At 55.9% G+C, this 16,658-nt stretch overlaps 1 protein-coding gene across 2 annotated transcripts in view; it reads left to right on the forward strand.

Annotated features, from left to right (window-relative positions):
• The first annotated feature begins 12,176 nt into the window (after positions 1-12,176).
• Ano1 (anoctamin 1) overlaps positions 12,177-16,658 on the forward strand; it is a 164,961-nt gene continuing 160,479 nt past the window's right edge. Inside the window, exons 1-2 of one of the 2 annotated variants that reach the window (XM_063227673.1) lie at positions 12,177-12,399; positions 12,757-12,945. In XM_063227673.1, coding sequence (XP_063083743.1) covers positions 12,876-12,945 — 70 coding nt within the window. In that variant the 5' untranslated portion in view covers positions 12,177-12,399; positions 12,757-12,875. Of the gene's footprint in view, positions 12,400-12,756; positions 12,946-16,658 lie in introns of those variants that run through there. The other variant, XM_063227672.1, reaches the window with a different exon arrangement.

The raw sequence follows: 16,658 nt of genomic DNA on the forward strand, positions 1-16,658 counted from the left end.
GTGGATGGATGGATGGATGGGTGGGTGGGTGGTTAGGCAAATGGGTGGACAGATGAGTGGGTAGGTTTATGGTTCAAAGATGCTCCACACGGGGGAACCTCCATACTGTAGGAAGATATTTTCACAATTCACCAAAATGGTGGACAAAATACTAGTAAAAGTTGTCTCCAGATGCAAGATCGCTTACAGGTTTAATTTCCTCCGCGTGCTCTTGTGCATGTGATAAGGGTGGGGGCACACAGTTCCCCCTCACTCCTCCCAGGATGTGCTCAGATGGGTGGAAAGAGCTTTCCCCCACGCTGCTGGGCTGGTTGAGAGGGACAACAGGCCAAATCAGGCTGGGTATCTCTCAAGTGCAGGCTTTATCTCTGCGGGGGTGACTGGTCATCTTGTGGAAGAGCTGAGGAGATGGAGAAGAGGCCCTGGTGAGAAATGTGCAGAGGAGGGGAAGCTGTGGCAGCTGGACAGATGAAGAATAGGGGTCGTCAGGGACATTTGAAGCTGTGTCCCAGGGAGAGTGGGGATACAGCTGTCTTCCTGGCATAGGCTGCTCTAACAAAGGACCACAGGCTGGGTGGCCTGGTGGCAGACATTTGTTCCTTACAGCTCTGGAATCAGTAAACCCCTGACCAGGGACCAGCAGCTCAGTCCACTGAGAGCCTGCTTCCTGGTTCCCAGATGGCCATCTTCTCACTGTGCCCTCACATGGCAAAAGGAGAGGGAGAGAGAAAGAGACCATCTCTCCATCTCATTTCTCACAAGGGCACTAATCCTACCATGGGCCCCACCCTCATGGCCTCTCCTAACTCAAATCACCTCCTAAAGGCCCCACCTCCTAAAACACTCACATAGGGGGCAGGGGTTGCAACAGATGAATTTGGGAGAATATCTTGGTTACTTTTCTCTTGCTGAGACAAAATACATGACACCCAAAATGAAAGAAGGAAAGGTTTATTTAGCTCACAATTTGTGGAGATTTCAGTTCATAATCTGCTGGCTCCAAAACAGAGTGGCTCGTGGCAGAGGGCAACAATTCATGGCAGCAGAAAAGGGTGGAGCATGGAGAGAAGACTCTTTCTGTCCCCTATTTTGTATGTAGGCTACACCCACTTGGGTATAGCACTCACAACCCATAATGCTAGCACTGGATCATGAGTCATTCACAAACTCTAAAAGCCCGTCTCCATGACTGCATGAGGCTTTGGGGGGACATCCAATCTCAAACCATAACAGAAGAAAAACAAACATTCCACCCATAGCAACTCCTCTCCTCACTCCCCTATAAAATTATTGATACAACCTAAAATATAGCTACCAGGTTCAGAGTTCACTGGCTTTCTGTGCTGGCCCTGTTCCTAGGCTGATATGCACGTATGCATTCTTAGCATTGACACCACAGAACTATAATTTAGCACATTTTCTTCAGCTGAAAGCAATGAGTCTACAGGGAGAAAAAACTCAGATTGATTTGCATAATGGAGCTTCATGGCTGGAGGTCACTCCAGCAGTCTGGGCAAGGGGACACCTATATATCTAGATTCCATCCTTCCTGACTGCCTATAGTATAAAAACCCAGATGAAAATCCAAAAAGATTAATGATCCTTGGAGGCATTTGGAACATTCCAGAAAATTCTAGAATCCCATCTCTGGTGTGCCAAGCATTATAGTTCATGGAAACTTTGCTAGGGCCTCAGCAATGCTCTTGAGTAACAAAGGCCCCAGTTTGCCCAAATATTTCTTGGCTCAGCCCAGAGGTTTGGGGTGGCTTTCCCAGGCCGTATGTTCCAGCCAGCCCTTTAGAGCATCAGGAAGTCTCTTGAAATCCCCCATGGATCTGGTTCCAAAGATCTGCCAAAGGTCTTTGGCTTTTCCTGTGTTTTGTAAACTCTTCGGATGCCTGCAGATCACTGCCAGATCGAGCTACGGGTCTCCCAGATCTAGGGCAGGCTTTGTCCCTCACAGTGAATGTGCCCTAAAAGGGCAGGAGATTTTATGCTGCCAAGCAGACCCTCAGAAGCCCCCTGCTCACTGTCCCCGTGAAACAGGGGGACAGGAAGTCCCCCAGATTTGCTCTTATCTGTGAAAAGACGGATTCCAGCATGATGTGCATGGTTACAGCTGGCCTGCAGCATGGGTAGCGGAGAGAGGCCAGCCGGAGCACCTAACAGGATGGCTCCAGCGCCCGAGGAAGCCCCTACAAGGGCTGTCTGCCTCAGGGTGAGGACCCACCAGGCAAAGGCAGTTGGAGAGGGACCCCCATCCTGGCCTGCATGGCCTCTTCTCCCAGGGCTGAGCTCCCTCTGCGAAGGTGAACCAAGGAGAATTCAGTGATGGTGCCCCTGTGTGAAGGCTCCTCCTCCTACAGAGAGAGGCTGGTCTGGGTAACCTCCGCCATGTCCCCTCCAGGAGACCAGACCACTTCTGGGTCACACAGCATGGGGCATCCATGAGGCTCTGGAAGAGCAGTGAAGGAAGGGAGGCGGGTCACTGCCCTCAGTGAGAGGAGGCAGGTGACACCAAGAGTGGCTGAAGGGCCATGGGGGACCCTTCAGAAGGTCACAAGTGCTGGAGGCAAACAGAGCCCTGGAGTCACAGCCAGCTGAGGCCTTTGACAGGGCAGCAACTGGAAAAATGGGGCAGCCTTTGCAGAGGCCAGCACGGCCACGGTGACGGCACAGCCGCCTCCTCCTCCCCCTAGGATTTCCCAGCATCCTTTGTGCCATTGTGGCCCATACTGGCTGGAAGTCTAGAATCTTCTCCGAAGCCTCTCCCAGACATGAGAGCTATCCACGATCCTGATGCCCTACATTGCCTGCAGGATTCAGTCTCATTTCCAAGTGGGGCCGGGGGAACTGACCACCATCAAACCCGCTCCCCTGCACCTGGAGCCCCGTGTTTGAACAAGGCTATCTCTCTTGTCACCACCCAGGGGTACTGCTGAACCCCAAGTGGCCCATGGAGCTGGCTCAGGTCCTTGTTAGTCCACACTGGGGCTCCAAAGTTTCTGCAGGCTGGAGGGCTGGACTGTGCCCCACCAGGAGCCCCATGAGGTGAATTGGCAACACCAGTTCCCAGCAGCCTTTGCTCAGCTTAGCTGGGTAGGTGGGCTTAGGACACTCTGGGTACTTGAGGTCCCTTAGTGCATGGACTTCTGAAGGAATCTCCCCAGGGGCTGGGGCTCCCACCCCTTTCCCAGAAGGCCGCTCACTGTCTGAACATAGCTGGTTCTCTTTCCTCAGCTCAGGATCAGGTTCATAAGAAAATTTTGAAACTAAGGGAATGAGATTTTGTCCTCCCGCTTCTCTCAGTTTCCCTGTCCCAATACTTTCTTGCTCCAAGGTCCTCAGAGTAGCACTGACCTCCCAGTGTTTTGGGTTCCTATCGGTGGAGCAGTGGGTGGGTGTTAGTAGAAAAGTACATTGAACAAACAAATTCACACTAAAGTGAGAGTGGCTGATAGGCAGTTCTCTAAAGCAATGAGTATTTTCTTAAAAGGTGGACCCAAAGACCATTTATTCACTAATGCCTGGGCTTTGTACCTGTATCAAATCAAAAGACAATTGGACAGTGTGGTGGGGAGACCTGGGGTAGACGTGGAGCATGTTACCTCTTGAGCTGTGCCCTGGACACTGCTCCTACCCTCCTAGCTCCCTGACATTCCTATTTGGACAGAGAAACCAGCTGGCAGTGCTGAGTTGGATGTGATGCCAGCACCATGACAGAGACTGCGACGGGGCCCTTCTGGGGATACACAGAGCCTCCAAGAGCAGGGGCAGCTCAGATACCGTGGTCAGCACACAGCTCCATCTTGGTGGTCTCTATGCCGGCTTTCCAAGCCCACATGGGTACCTTACAGAAAGACCCTACCTTCAAGGTGTCAGAGAAAAAGACATGGTCACAGCCCCACAGGTATAGTCTCTTGTCCTTCAGAATGAAGATTGGGACCCCCACTGTCAGCCCACTGTCCCTGCCTCTCGAAACCTGGGTCTTTTTGCACCTGACATGAAGCTCCTTCCAGTCTGCCCCTGAGCGAGGCCTCCATGGGCACTACTAGGGGTGGGCGGCCCCGCTCACCAAGATACATCAGGAGGGTTCTCCAAGCTGCAGCGTCCTCTGCTGGACCACAGGGAGGTAGGTGAGGGTGCTGGCCTCGAAGGCGCTCCCAGAATTCTGCCTGGTAGGGCGCAGTGGGGCAGAGAAGGGGAGGGGAGCCAGGGAAGTCAGGTTCATGGAGGAGTCCGTGAGTCCTGCTCCTAGGGGAGTTGGGCGTGAGCAGTTAGCTAAAACAAGAGAAGAGAGGAGAGAGAGACGAGACGCAGACAGGGAAATGTAGAGAGAAACACAAAAAGAAACAGGAACAGGGAGAGAGAGAGAGAGAGAGAGAGAGAGAGAGAGAGAGAGAGAGAGAGCCCAGTTCCTACAGCCAGGTCAGCAGAAGGAGGCAGAAACCTCGGTGACCCACCTGTCATGTGCTTGCAAGTAGCAGGGTGGCCTGAAAGGGGGCAGCGATGAGGTACAGGTTTCTGGCAGAGACACCGCCACCGGGAGGAAGTGACCCCGGGGCAAACCCGCTGCCTGTGCAGGTCCTGTGCGAGATCCAGCTCGGTGCCTCATTCGAAGGCAGGAGAAAGGTGCCGCTCTCTCCTGTCTCCAGAAGTCTCTCTCTCAGTTTGTTTTCATTTGCTACTTACCATTGTCTTAATCCAGAAAAAAGATGAACCGTTACCTTCCCTGCAGATTCTCCTGGGACCCCTCGCCTTTGCAGGTGATGGTGAACATTCACAGGTGCGTGGAGCCATTGAAACTATGCAATGCGTGGACTGTCCCTCCTGCTTCCGTGTGCGTGCGTGCGTGCGTGTGTGTGTGTGTGTGTGTGTGCATGTGTGCGTGCGTGCACAGAGCAGCAGGAATCCTGCACAAAGCCCTCCCTTCATTTCTATTACACTTCAGTTCTGTTTCCCCCACAAGGTCATCTCCAGCATCCATGGCCAGCACAGGGCAACTCCTTTGCTCGTCACGTTTCTTAAAGCAATTTTTGTCATTTTTCTGCAAAGGAAGCAAGTTCCAGCTTGAACTCAAAGTGTGGCTTGGGGGTCACCAGGGTCCCCCTGCTCAGCCTTCCCGCACTGACCTTGCCCTGGCCTTAGGTCCCCTGTCCGCAGGCCATGCATCCTTCTGAGCCGTGTGCTCCCTGTACCTGCGCTGCAGACACTGTCTTCTAGCGGGCAGCAGTGGAGGTGGGCGCCGAGGGCACCTGTAGCCTCCATCAGACCTGGTTACAGACCCAAGGTCGGTGAGGAAGGGGTTCAGCATCCTAAGGGCGTAAACCAAGTGCAGGGCCTGGGTGAGCTTGGGGCACTGGATGACGTAGGAGGTGCCCACTCGTGAGGTCAACTCTGAAATCAGACCTGCTTCTCATTACCTCCGGGGACCTAGGTCCACACGCAATGCAACGGGCTCACCTGTGTGGTCAGAGCCAATGTAGGTCACGAATCCTATAAATGACGCACTCCTCGGTTAATGAGCACAATTACCTCCCACCGGGGTAAAATTAGGGGCCCAGATTTAACGTAACATCATCCTTTTCTTTTTCTTTTTTTCTTTTGAACATCCAGGTTTCTAGACCTAGCTGGTTCTTATATTAATTTTAATTAGCTTTTATCCAAATCCCCACAGAGCAGCAGGATAACCAGCCCATATCGCCAGCGAGCTCTGGTAGTAGGGGTGGAGGAGGATGGGGGTGGGGAGAGACAGAGACAGTGGAAGGGCAGGCCAGGGAGGCTGTCAGTAGGTAGCAGGGGCTGTCCCAGGCTGCTCCGTGTGGGACAGGATCTCAGAAAGTGTAGGAGGAGAGTCAGCAAAAGCCCAGACCTAGGCCAGCTCAGGCCAGGACCCTTGCCCACCACAACAAACAAGGGACTGCCGTGTGATCCACAGGGCTTCTTGTGTACTCCATTTTGAACAGGGAGGCGTTAGACCTGCTCAATGCATGTGGCTCAGGGCACCCTGTCTGCAGATGGTATGGTCTCGAGCCAGGGGTCTAAGTGCAGCTCAAGGTATTTATTTACCCTTTTGGCCACAGTGCATGAGCTCCCTGGGCAGGGCTGAAGGCTGTGGATGACATGGGCCTGGACACATATCAGAGCAAGAGCCTGGTGCGGGCTAGAGGCACAGCTGTCAGCAGTAACAAATCAGTGTGCCCTGGATGGAGGCCTCTCCAGCCACCTCGGACTTTTGGAAGAGCCCTGGGATGGTGCAGAGGGGACTCTAAGGTGTGGCCAGCATCACAGGCTCTCTTTGGGGTACACTATGCCTGTGAGGGGCCAGTGACCCCCGACGCTGATCACCGTGCAGGAAATTTGTACTTGCCAGCTCACCTCTGCTGTGCAGAAGTCCCAGGAAGAAGGTCGGATGCCATAGGCGGGGAAACCAAGGCAGGAAGGGGTGACACCTCTAGAAGTGCAAGAGGGGACGATGAGGCTTGGGGCTCCAGCTCACACGGAGGGTTTGGCCCCAAGGTCACACAGATGGCAAGTGGCTGAGGGAGCCACACCCAGGACTGTCTGACACCAAAGGCAGAACGTTCTCCCAAAGGGGCTGGCCAAGGAAGCAAGGACCCCGCAGGTGCCGTGAGGAAAGCACCCCAAGTTCTCCTCTGTTCTTGCTGAGCAGGGCAGCCAGGCCCCCACCCTCCCTGCAGCCAGGTAATCCGGGAGGACCTCGGTCACAGTGCCTAAGCCAGAGGCGCTCGGTGCCACCTGTCAGGCAGTTCCAGTGGTCTCTGCCTTTCTTGGTGCTCCTGGACCCTGGTGACAGCACCTTCACCGGAACCCAGTGAGAGAGTGATTTGGGTCGCCATGGGAAGTTCCCAGGAGTGGCTTTGTCAGGGCCAACTGGTGTGGGTTAGGAAACTTCTCCTCTGGGCTCAGCTCTGCGGTCCCCTGAGCTGTCTATCAGGGGTGGCACAGATGGGACCCTGAACTTCAGCAAAACTCCAGGGCTGGCTCGCTGCGACTAGACCAGTCCACCCTGTCGTCTCTGGGGTTCCGCCCTCTTCATGGCCAAATCATGTTATACAGGGTCACAGATGGACTGCCACACTGTCCTTTGTCTGGTCATCAGCAGGACACTGGGACTGTTCCTCCTTTTGGCCATGGTGATATCGCTGTGAGCATTCATGTGCAAGCTTTTACTCCAACACTAGTTTGCAGTTGTTTGGGGCCTAAACCTCGGAGTGGAATTGCTGGATCACATGGTCATTCTGTATCTGACTCATCAAGGAATCTCCAGGCCAGTTCCGTGGGACCATAGCATGGGACATTACCAGAAGGGAGAGGGTAGGAAACCCTGCTTGCTCAGGTGCCAGGGAAACCGCCCGCCTAGGAGATTCCAGGAGGTGGCCTGGTCCCACTGACAGCCACCACTCAAGGTTTGAGTGCTGGCTCCACAGTCACAAGCTGTGCGCCCTTGAGAAAATCACCCAAGCTCTCTGAGCCTCGCTCTCCTCACCTCCTTGATAAAGATGCTGTGAAGGCCCAGTGAGCAATTGGAGGGCCTGGCTCAGCTCCTGGCCGGCCACTGCAAGGGTTCCACAGACCTTGGCTCTGCTATTCTCCACTACCACCCCGAGATCTCTCTCTCTCTCTCTCTCTCTCTCTCTCTCTCTCTCTCTCTCTCTCTGTCTTTCTCAGCGTCTCATCTCTTCCTGCAAGGGGAGCTACCAGCATCACCGCCTTGCAGGGGAGGAGCTGCTTCAGAGAAGTCACTGCTTCAGAGAAGTCACATAGCTTCCCCGACCACATGGCAGCCCCATCCGCAAGCACACCTGCCGGCTCCTGCGGGTCCCCATTGGCCTCCCACAGAGCACTGCAGGAACTGAGCTCAGATGTGGAGCTCGGAGCAAGTGTTTAGTGCCCATAAAATCCCAGATCTCAATAATCCCAAATAAGGCTTTCTGTGCATTTGCCCAGGAATCCAGCCCAGAAAGCGGGGCTCAGGATGCGTCCCAGAAAGAAAGATGCCCGTCTTCAGTCTTCCTCAGGTCTTTCAGTATGAGACAGCATATCTCTGGGCTCAAATACCAGCATCTCCCAGACCCCCCATAGCACCAGGCACCAGCCCCAGGCATTCTGCCCATGCAGAATAACCAGCCTGCAGACAGCAAGCTGGTAAGTGAGCTTTGAGTTTAACGGGAAGAGCGAAGTCCACTCCTTACTGGGAGGCTTTTTGGGCCAGGAGCGACTCAGCCCTAGGACCTGATGTCCCCTTCATGCAGCATGCCTCCCATCCTCCATTGTCTGATACCTGTGATTTTATAAAGTCTTCAGGACCCAGCAATGTTCCCTTCACACAGCCCCGTGCTTCACACCTCCCCAGGATCCAGGGGTGCTGGGCTGGAGGGGCAGTGGGGAGCTTCAAGGCGCCCCAAGCCCAGACACCGCCACAGATTTCAATGCCAAGATGGGCAGGCCTGGTGGGTTCCAGCCCTCCTCTCACCTGAGGGCAACTCTGGTCACAGTTGCTCAGCTCCGCCACCCTGGTACCAGCCGAGGGAGGCAGATCACTTACTCTCGGTGACTCAGCTGTAAGGGACAGAGAAGGCCCAGCATGCTCTGTCCAGGGAAGGGAGAGACAGGGCTGGCCCCATTCACAGACAGCAGGCATCAGGACAGGGCCCTCTCCATGGTGATCTGTCCATCATGCCATGCTGTCCCCCTGGCATTTTGGGGACACCACTGAGACTTGAGCATTGGAGTAGTCGGGGTGGCCCAAGGAGGGCTGCTCAGCCCTCGTGGTGTAGCACTCTCCTGGAAAAGATCTCACGCTGGCCTGGTGACCGGCAGGGCCAGCCTTCGCTCCTTCCTGCCAGCGGCACCGGGTTCCTATTGGGCCCTTTATGGATCAGTCTCCTTTCAGCCCCAGGACCTTTGTACCTGTGATTTCTTCTGCTTGGAACTCATGATTAAATCACGTTCTGGCATTGGCTTCATTTCCTGATACAGTCTATTGAATGGAGACCCCCCAAAGCTACGTTCAAATCTTAGTCTCAGGCGTCTGTGGTTGTGGCCTCACCTGCAGATGCAGCTGAATTAAAGATCACAAATAATATCAGCATGGGTTCAGATGGGCCCCAGTTCTAGCGCTGATTGTTTTCATAAAAGAAAGTCAGGCTGGGCCAGGCCATGCAGACCCCAGAGCTGGGGTCCTGGGGGACACTCCACCCTGAGTCTTTGGTCCCCAGAACTATGAGAAAATTCACTTCTGCTGTCTTCAACTGTACTGTCCTGGGCCAAGGAGTCAGTGGTCACCAGCCTGCCCTGACCACTCCCTTCCTGCTGACTTCTGTCCCATTTCACAGCCCCCAGCATGTGCTGCACTGGCATCCTGTTACCCAGTGGCTCCCATAGTTCTCAGGCCATGGTGGTGTCCTCGGTTGGAAGAAGGCTGTCCCTGTCCCCCAATGCCTAGCACAGCACTTGGAAGCCAGGTGCTCGTGCATAGGTGTGGAGTGAAGGAGGAGCCCAGGTCTTCCTGGGCCCAGAGGCTGGTGCCAGGGCAGATGGGAAATCCCCCAGCATGCAACTGGTGCTGGGCTCTGGAAAATGCTTCCCAGGGAGTGAAGCTGTCTAAGGGAGGGAGTGGGCACCCGGCCCTGGGAAGATGTCAGCAGGGGTGAGGGGTGCTGAGGCCTGTGCTGGAATAGAGTTGAGGCCAGCACCATCTCAGGTCCCTTTGTGTCCCAGATTCTATAAAAGGCCAGGTCTGAAGGCAGGAATGGGGAGAAGGGTGGGCCTGGGGGTGGAGGAGGCATGAATCAGGACTGGGCACACAGGGAGGGCAAAATGAGGACCCTGACCAGAAAGGGGCTCAAAGGGGTTACTGCAGGGGTGAAGGGGGTGCAGGATAATGATGAAGCCAGGCCTGCACCCGGCCTTTGTTGGTCTCTGAATAGTTCATGGTACCTTCTTGCACTGCCTTGGGGAGAACGGACGTTTGCTTATTTGCCCACATTAGGATATTGGGGCAAGCTTCTATGTTTTGCTTCTCTGTATTGTCAGCCTCCAAACCCAGCCAGTTCATGGTCTAAAATGACTGCTGTTGCTCCAGCCCTTGCTATCACAGCCAGAAGAGGACAATCTTGTCCCTCTCTCTAGAAGTTGCATTCTCACAGCGAGCACACTGAACTGTGGGTGAAATATGCATGAGATTGTTTGGAGAGCTAATGACAGTTTCTATTCTCATTAATCCTACCCGTAGCAGCTCAGCACCTACAGGGTGCCAGGCACCCCTGGCCTCTCCACATACTCCACCACCCGCCCACACCGGGGTGCCACCCGCTTCCACCCAGCCCGGGCCACCCTGGGAGCCACTCCTCTTCGGCCTTCTGCTTGTTTCCTGCAGTTACACTGTCCAGATGGAGCATCCTCCAAAGGGCATCGGGGGTGGGGGCTACATGGGACCTGGGGAGCACCCCCTGCTTTAGGAAGGGACATCCCAGCTACAGGGACCCCAACTTTCCAGAGACCAGCCCCTCACAGAAGGGCCTGAGGGCTCCGTGTCCTAGATCAAGGCTGACCTCTGTGGAGTCTCTCTGGCTGCCCTGGGAGGGGAAGGCTCCTCTTCCTGCTGCCTCAGCCTCCAAGCTCTCCCCAGAACCCCACACAGCAGCCCCAGGGGAAGCTCCCTGTCCCCTCCATGAGCTCAGTGCACAGCCCAGGGCCGAGTGCCTTCCCACTGGGCATGGCACACTGTGCACACCACAGAAGCCTGAGGCCATTTGCTACCCCAGAGTCCTGCGCTGCTCTGGGATGGTCACCTGGGCCCTGTAAAGTCTGCAAAAGAGCAAACACAGCTGTCCCTATATCATCCTTGTCCTTCAGGACCCTCCAGGAATCCCAAGGTTGGGGGATGTCCCCTGACCCCATAGCAGGCAGCACCCAGGCTACAGACACACAAACCACATGGAAAGCCCAGTGGCGACAGCCCACGGCTCCATGCTTACAGGACCCAAAGCCCAGCCCGGTGGGTCCCACAGAGAAGCTTCGGAATGAACTGTTTCTCACCACGTCAAAGGCAAAGGGGCCTCCGCCAGTGATAACTGGGCTCTGTGACCAAATAAGGCAATATTACATTTCGTTGTTTATAGCAGCCCCGAAGCTGGGCCCCCGGGACACCGCGAAGCAATGCGGTACTTACCCTGCATCTCTGCCCCTCACCCAGGAACCCCATCCAAAGCCAGTCATCACTCCCGCGCAGAAACACCATCTGACACTTTTAAGTACACACTCGCAAAGCCGAGAGGGGACCCAGCCTCTCCCTGGGCAGTCTGTTCCCTGGGTGGCAGAGGCAGCTTGGAATTGCATGCTCCAGATTTCCAGCGGGGACAGCCCGCAATGTTTTCTTCCAGGGCTTGGGCACAGAGGGGGACTTCTGCAAGGACAGCCTCGCAGCTCCACGTGTGAGGTGCCCTCTTCTCCCCCGAGGAATTCATCACAAACTTTCTTCTGCACCCAGCTGGCCTCCGCTGGCACTGTGAGCCTGCACCACCTTCCTGTCCTGACAGTATTTACAAAATGAGAGACATCACCAGCGGGCCACGTTCGAGCAATTGGTATTAATAAAAAAACCAGTGTAAATGTTTAAAGACCATTAGGAGGCTTTAAATGCTAAACACAGCTTCAGCTTGCTGGCATGGGTGCTCTGGGCCAGGACCACCTAACCTACAGCTCAGAGAATCCCCGGCCTGAGCAGAGTTCCCCAGGGACTATGATGTCTGCACGGAGCATGCGTGTAAGGGCGAGCAAATTAGCAAGATCCTGTGTGAAAATGAAAAGTTTTTAAAATGGGCTTTATGTGGAAACTCTGAGCTCAGTCTCTAGAACCACAAACAACAGCTCTAGACCAGACTTCGGGCAGGTCCGTCCCCTGCCCCTGCCTGCTGCCCACAGCTGCTCACTGGGCAGAGCAGGTGGCTTGTGGGCTCTGTGGGTCTCACCACTGCTCAGCACCATCCCTTCCTAGTTGAGGACACTGCCCTGGGACCTGAGTCTCCTTACCAGGCTGCAGGGATCAGACTACCTGGTTGGTCCTCTGTCCAACCCATGACCTTGGCCAAAGTTCTCTGGCAAAACCGCTCCCTCCACAAACATTTGCCTGGCACCATCACCCAAGCTGAGCGCCTGCTGCATTCAGGCATCTCGAACTCAGTGTCTCTGCTGTGTCGCTCCGTTTAAGCTGGGATAGCGAACACACAGACGACAGGAGACGGACTAACTTCCTCTTCTCTCTCTTGTCCTTCGCCAGCCCGGCCCCGGGAGCCCTCTCTAGGTCCTGCCACCGCCTCCTGTGAAATGGAGACACAGAGCTCCCAGGCACGGCTGGCCAGGACAGCCAAGGAGGTAGATACATTGGGTGCCTGGCCACGCATGGGGACAGAGGGGCACTCAGAGAGGGCAGGAGGCGATCAGATAGACAATCGCTGGTAACAGTTAGGAGCGGCTGTGATTTGAGGCCACTCTGTTTCAGCCACCCCAGTTTTCAGAGCAGAAGCAGTGGGAGGAGTGAGGGAGGATTCCCAGGGCTGAACCAGTCCTTCTGCTGCGAAGCTGTCCCAGCTCGTATATGACCACAGGCAGGGCCGCCGGTGCAGGGTCTGCTGGGATCCCGGGAAAGCGTCTACAGAAGTGATTAACCTACACGGGCCACCTGGCTTTGAACCTTTTTGCCCAGCTGACTCACTTTACAAACTCTTCTAGCCCTGGGAGTGGCCTTTGCCACCTCGCCTGAGAGCCTGACCGTAGAAGGTGTCACAAGGCTGGGCAGGCGATCCTGGCACCAGGAGCTGCCGCTCAGCCAGCACTGGGCAGTGAGTCCGATGGAGGAGACGGGGCTGATGGAGGAGAACAGACCAGCAGAGGAGACAACACGGGATCCCCTGCTGACAAGTAAGCAGGGCCAGGGGAGGGGAGGACAAGGCTGCTCACTGGCTGCCTGGCCTGGGCAGGATGGCCAGTCTGCCCTGGCAGATCCTACAAAAGGTGTGGGGAGGACCACAGTGTGGCATCCAGGTGGTGCCCAGACCACCCAGTTCGAGGGGCAGAAGAGGTGCTTGCAGTGGTTGTTGGTGTAGGGGACACGCGGCCTTCCAGAGGATGTGACCACAACTCTGGGTTTCCCATCCTCCTCATGGTGACACTTAGGCTGTCACAGGGCTGCCTCATGCATCGTGGGATGTTTAGCAGCATCTCTGGTCTCGGCTGCACTTGCTGTCTGATGTGACAATCTGGAAGTGACTCCAGACGTGGCCCCATGTCTCGAGGGTCCAGCCCACCCCTCTTGAGTGCACTGCCCTGCGGGAGCTGAGCCTCTCGCCACCCAGTGAGGTTGGTCCCCAAGCCACTGATGACTCAGGCTTCAGCGACCCCTTGGGATCGCCTCAGATGCTCCTGTACCAGCTGGGCTGCCTGGAGCAAGGTGCTTCCCCCTCTGTGCCTTAGTTACCTCATCAGAAAGTGAGGCCGCCACAGGGTCTCCCCAGAAGTCGCTGGTGGAAGGACAGCACGTGAATTCATACACAGCAAGGACTCTGGGCCCCCGAGGCTGCTGCAGTCTCTGCGCACGGAGGGGTAAAGCTGAGAGCCACAGAAGCTAAGTTGCTGGCCTGGGAGACTGAGAGTTCGAGGGCTCTGTCCCTCCTTGGGTGACCGTGGGCAGTTCCCCACACCCTGGACCTCAGCTCCCTGGAGGATGAGTGGAAACCCCTCTGAGGGTCTTCTTCAGGGGGACCCATAGGAGGTCGCTTTGTGGGGAGGGGGAGAGTGATGCGGAAGACAAGTCCATCCCCGGAAGCTGGCTGTCAGGTCCAGGACGGGTACCCATCTGGCCGGCCCCACCTTTAGTGCCTGGCCTTTAGGGGTTCCTGCCACTGATGAGGGTGTGAATGGCTGAGCCAGGAGGGTGTGAGTCAATCCCCCATCCTGCAGGGAGTGCTCCAGGGGCCAGCCGGAGGGGCTAGCAGGACTGATGGGGGACTCCTCTGTGGCTCCTGCTCAGAGGCCCCAGTGAGGCAGATGGGCATCCAGGGCCAGCTGCCTTCCCAAAGCCCATTCCCAGGGCCCAGACAGGCTGACTAAGGATCCACAAAACCCTAGTGCACCAGCTGGAGAAAGACTCCTTTTCATTTGGGGTTCGCTCTCCAAGTGTCAAACAGAGGGAGGAGAAATTGGGCTGAGGATACCTACTGGGTCGCCCCCACAGTGGGCCACACTTCAGAGACCCCTGCAATGACATGGTCCGTGGACCTGTGTCCTCCTGGCAGCCATTGGATGGCCACACTAGGGAACTAGAGGGTATCGTTGCTGGGCTTTTCTGCAGAGTCCTTCCTCGGTGTGGGCTGGGGACACTGTCCGGCTCCTCCAGGGCCTCTGGATATGAATCTTTAGGTCAGATCCACCAGGGGGGATAAAGGGTCCCAGATGCCAGCCCCTGTCTCTTAGAAGCACCACCTGGGCCAGATTTCCTTCCCAGGCCGCCTGGAGTCAGTGATACTCCTACTCTAACTGTACAACCCATGTACTTTGGATCTGGCCTGAGAGCCTGCTGGTAACACAGGGCTGTGACTTAACACCCCACCCCTCCAGGACCCGCCGTCACGTGTAAGAAGCCACATCCTTCAGTCTTTACTGGGCTGTCACAGCCCTGGCAACCCCCCAAAGGCAGGAGAGTCAGTCACCTTCTAGTATAAACAAGGTTAGCTTGGCCTGGTGACCTCAGGTGGAGTGGAATGGCTCCACTTCCAGAAAGTCCATGTCCCTCTGTGCCAAGAGGAGGAGGAGAGGCTCCAGGGGAAGAGAGGCCCTCGGGAACCCTTGGCTGAGCCCTGCATAGCGTCCATGGGGGATCCTCACACAGGTAGCAGGGCTGTTTGCTTTAGCAGTGTCCGCTCCGGTCTGGAGCACCGCGTTGTGTCAGACGAGCTCTGTGACCTGAGGTGAGGCCCCTCTTTGGACTGTTTGCTCATCTCTGTCAGGCCAAGGGAGGGGCACAGAGGTCCCCTCTGCTGCACCTGCAGCCAGAGGCAGAAGTGGCACCTTCAGAAGGGTGGCGGCCGTCTTTGTCAATCTGAAAGATCAGGCATTGGCACCCAGGGCCGGGGCTCCGGGATGCTGTCACACGGCCAGGATCTTCTCTCAGGCTGGTCTGCCACGTTCAATATGAGCATCTACCTCATGGCCCAGGATGCTGGCTGAGCTCAAGCCATTACATCCGTATCCTTCTCTGCAGAAGAAGGGAAGAGCAAACAGGGGCCCCTCTGCCTCCCCGGAAGATGCTTTCCTTTTCCTTTCTTTCTTTTCTTTCCTACCTTCCTTCCTTCCTTCCTTTTAGTGTCAGGGATCAGCTGCATGGTACAGAATAGATGCTCAACCCTGAGCCCTGCTCCAGCCCCCGAACACACTGTCACTGGCTCCCCAGCCCGCCTGCGCTCAGTCCCAGCCACCCTGAGCCGCCTGGGGTGGGGGCTGGCCATGCAGTCCGTGCCCCAGTCAGCTGGCCTCCGAGTAAGTAAAAGGCCACTCCGAGGGGCCACAGCCAGCCAGGGACGCTCGGGCCTGCTTTCTTCCTCTGTGCCTTGGCTTCCTGGTCTACACAGCGTGACGTCTGGCCCCTGCAGGCCCCGAGCCCTTCCAAAGCCAGGTCATAGGATTCTGCAGGCCCTGTGGTTTGTCTCAAGGAGGCATCAGGGCTCATGCTTCCCTGGGGGCCGGGCCAGGGGACACTGCAGTTTCTGAGCATTGTGTCCAAGTGAGGAGGGACCCAGTCTGTGTTCGTTGAGTGACTGAATGATGGATGAGATTTTAACAGATTGAATTTGTATGAAGGCCACTTGTTCTTTTCTTGAAAAACATTTTTTTTTATTGTTTATTTTTCTTTCTCCTTGTTTCTTTCTAAGACTCCCACAGGCCTGGGCTGTAGAAGGAGCATGACCTAGAGACCCAGAGCTCAGGTGCCCCAGAGGTGGATCTAATCACTCTCCTCCCACCCCTCTTGGAGAAGGATCTTGTCCCCTTCGACCTGCCCCACCCCCACCCCACCCCTCCACACAATGTAGAGAACCCCCCGGCCCCCAGCAGCTTGAAAAGCAACACAGAGCTGCAGGCAGAGTGACCATAGCGCCTGTGTGAGACACCCAGCGGGGGCTCAGTCTTCCTGCAAACACCCAAGCCCACGCCACGCCAGCCCAAGCTACCCCTTGCCTTTGGAGGCGTGAGCACTCAGTTGCACGTTGCACCGTGTTCCTCCTATGGAGCCCAGGCCGGGTCACACACAGTGCGGGCTACCGTGGTGCAGGGGAACTATCACAATGGAGTGTGCTTTCTTTCGCTGCCCTGGGCTTGGTACCGATAAGGCATTTCCGTTTAAATAGGCTGGATCAACATTTACTCAGTGCAGCCTGATGACTCACGGGTGCCACAGGATTCCAGGAGCTCTCCCTCTCCGGGGTTCCTGAGAAGGCCAAGCACTGGGATACTGCAGGGCCTTTGCACTGCCGCCCGTGGTGGGGGTGGGGGATGTTCTTCCCCCCAAACTCCACCTCGGGGGACCTCCTGCCCTGGGGAGGTGCTGTGGATTCAGTCTCTGTGTCACCATACCCTGTCCT

The sequence above is a fragment of the Cavia porcellus genome, unplaced genomic scaffold (genome assembly GCF_034190915.1).
Source record: "Cavia porcellus strain 051 isolate PalLab524CR breed Dunkin Hartley unplaced genomic scaffold, mCavPor4.1 scaffold_17, whole genome shotgun sequence".
In the NCBI taxonomy this organism is placed as follows: Eukaryota; Metazoa; Chordata; class Mammalia; order Rodentia; family Caviidae; genus Cavia; species Cavia porcellus.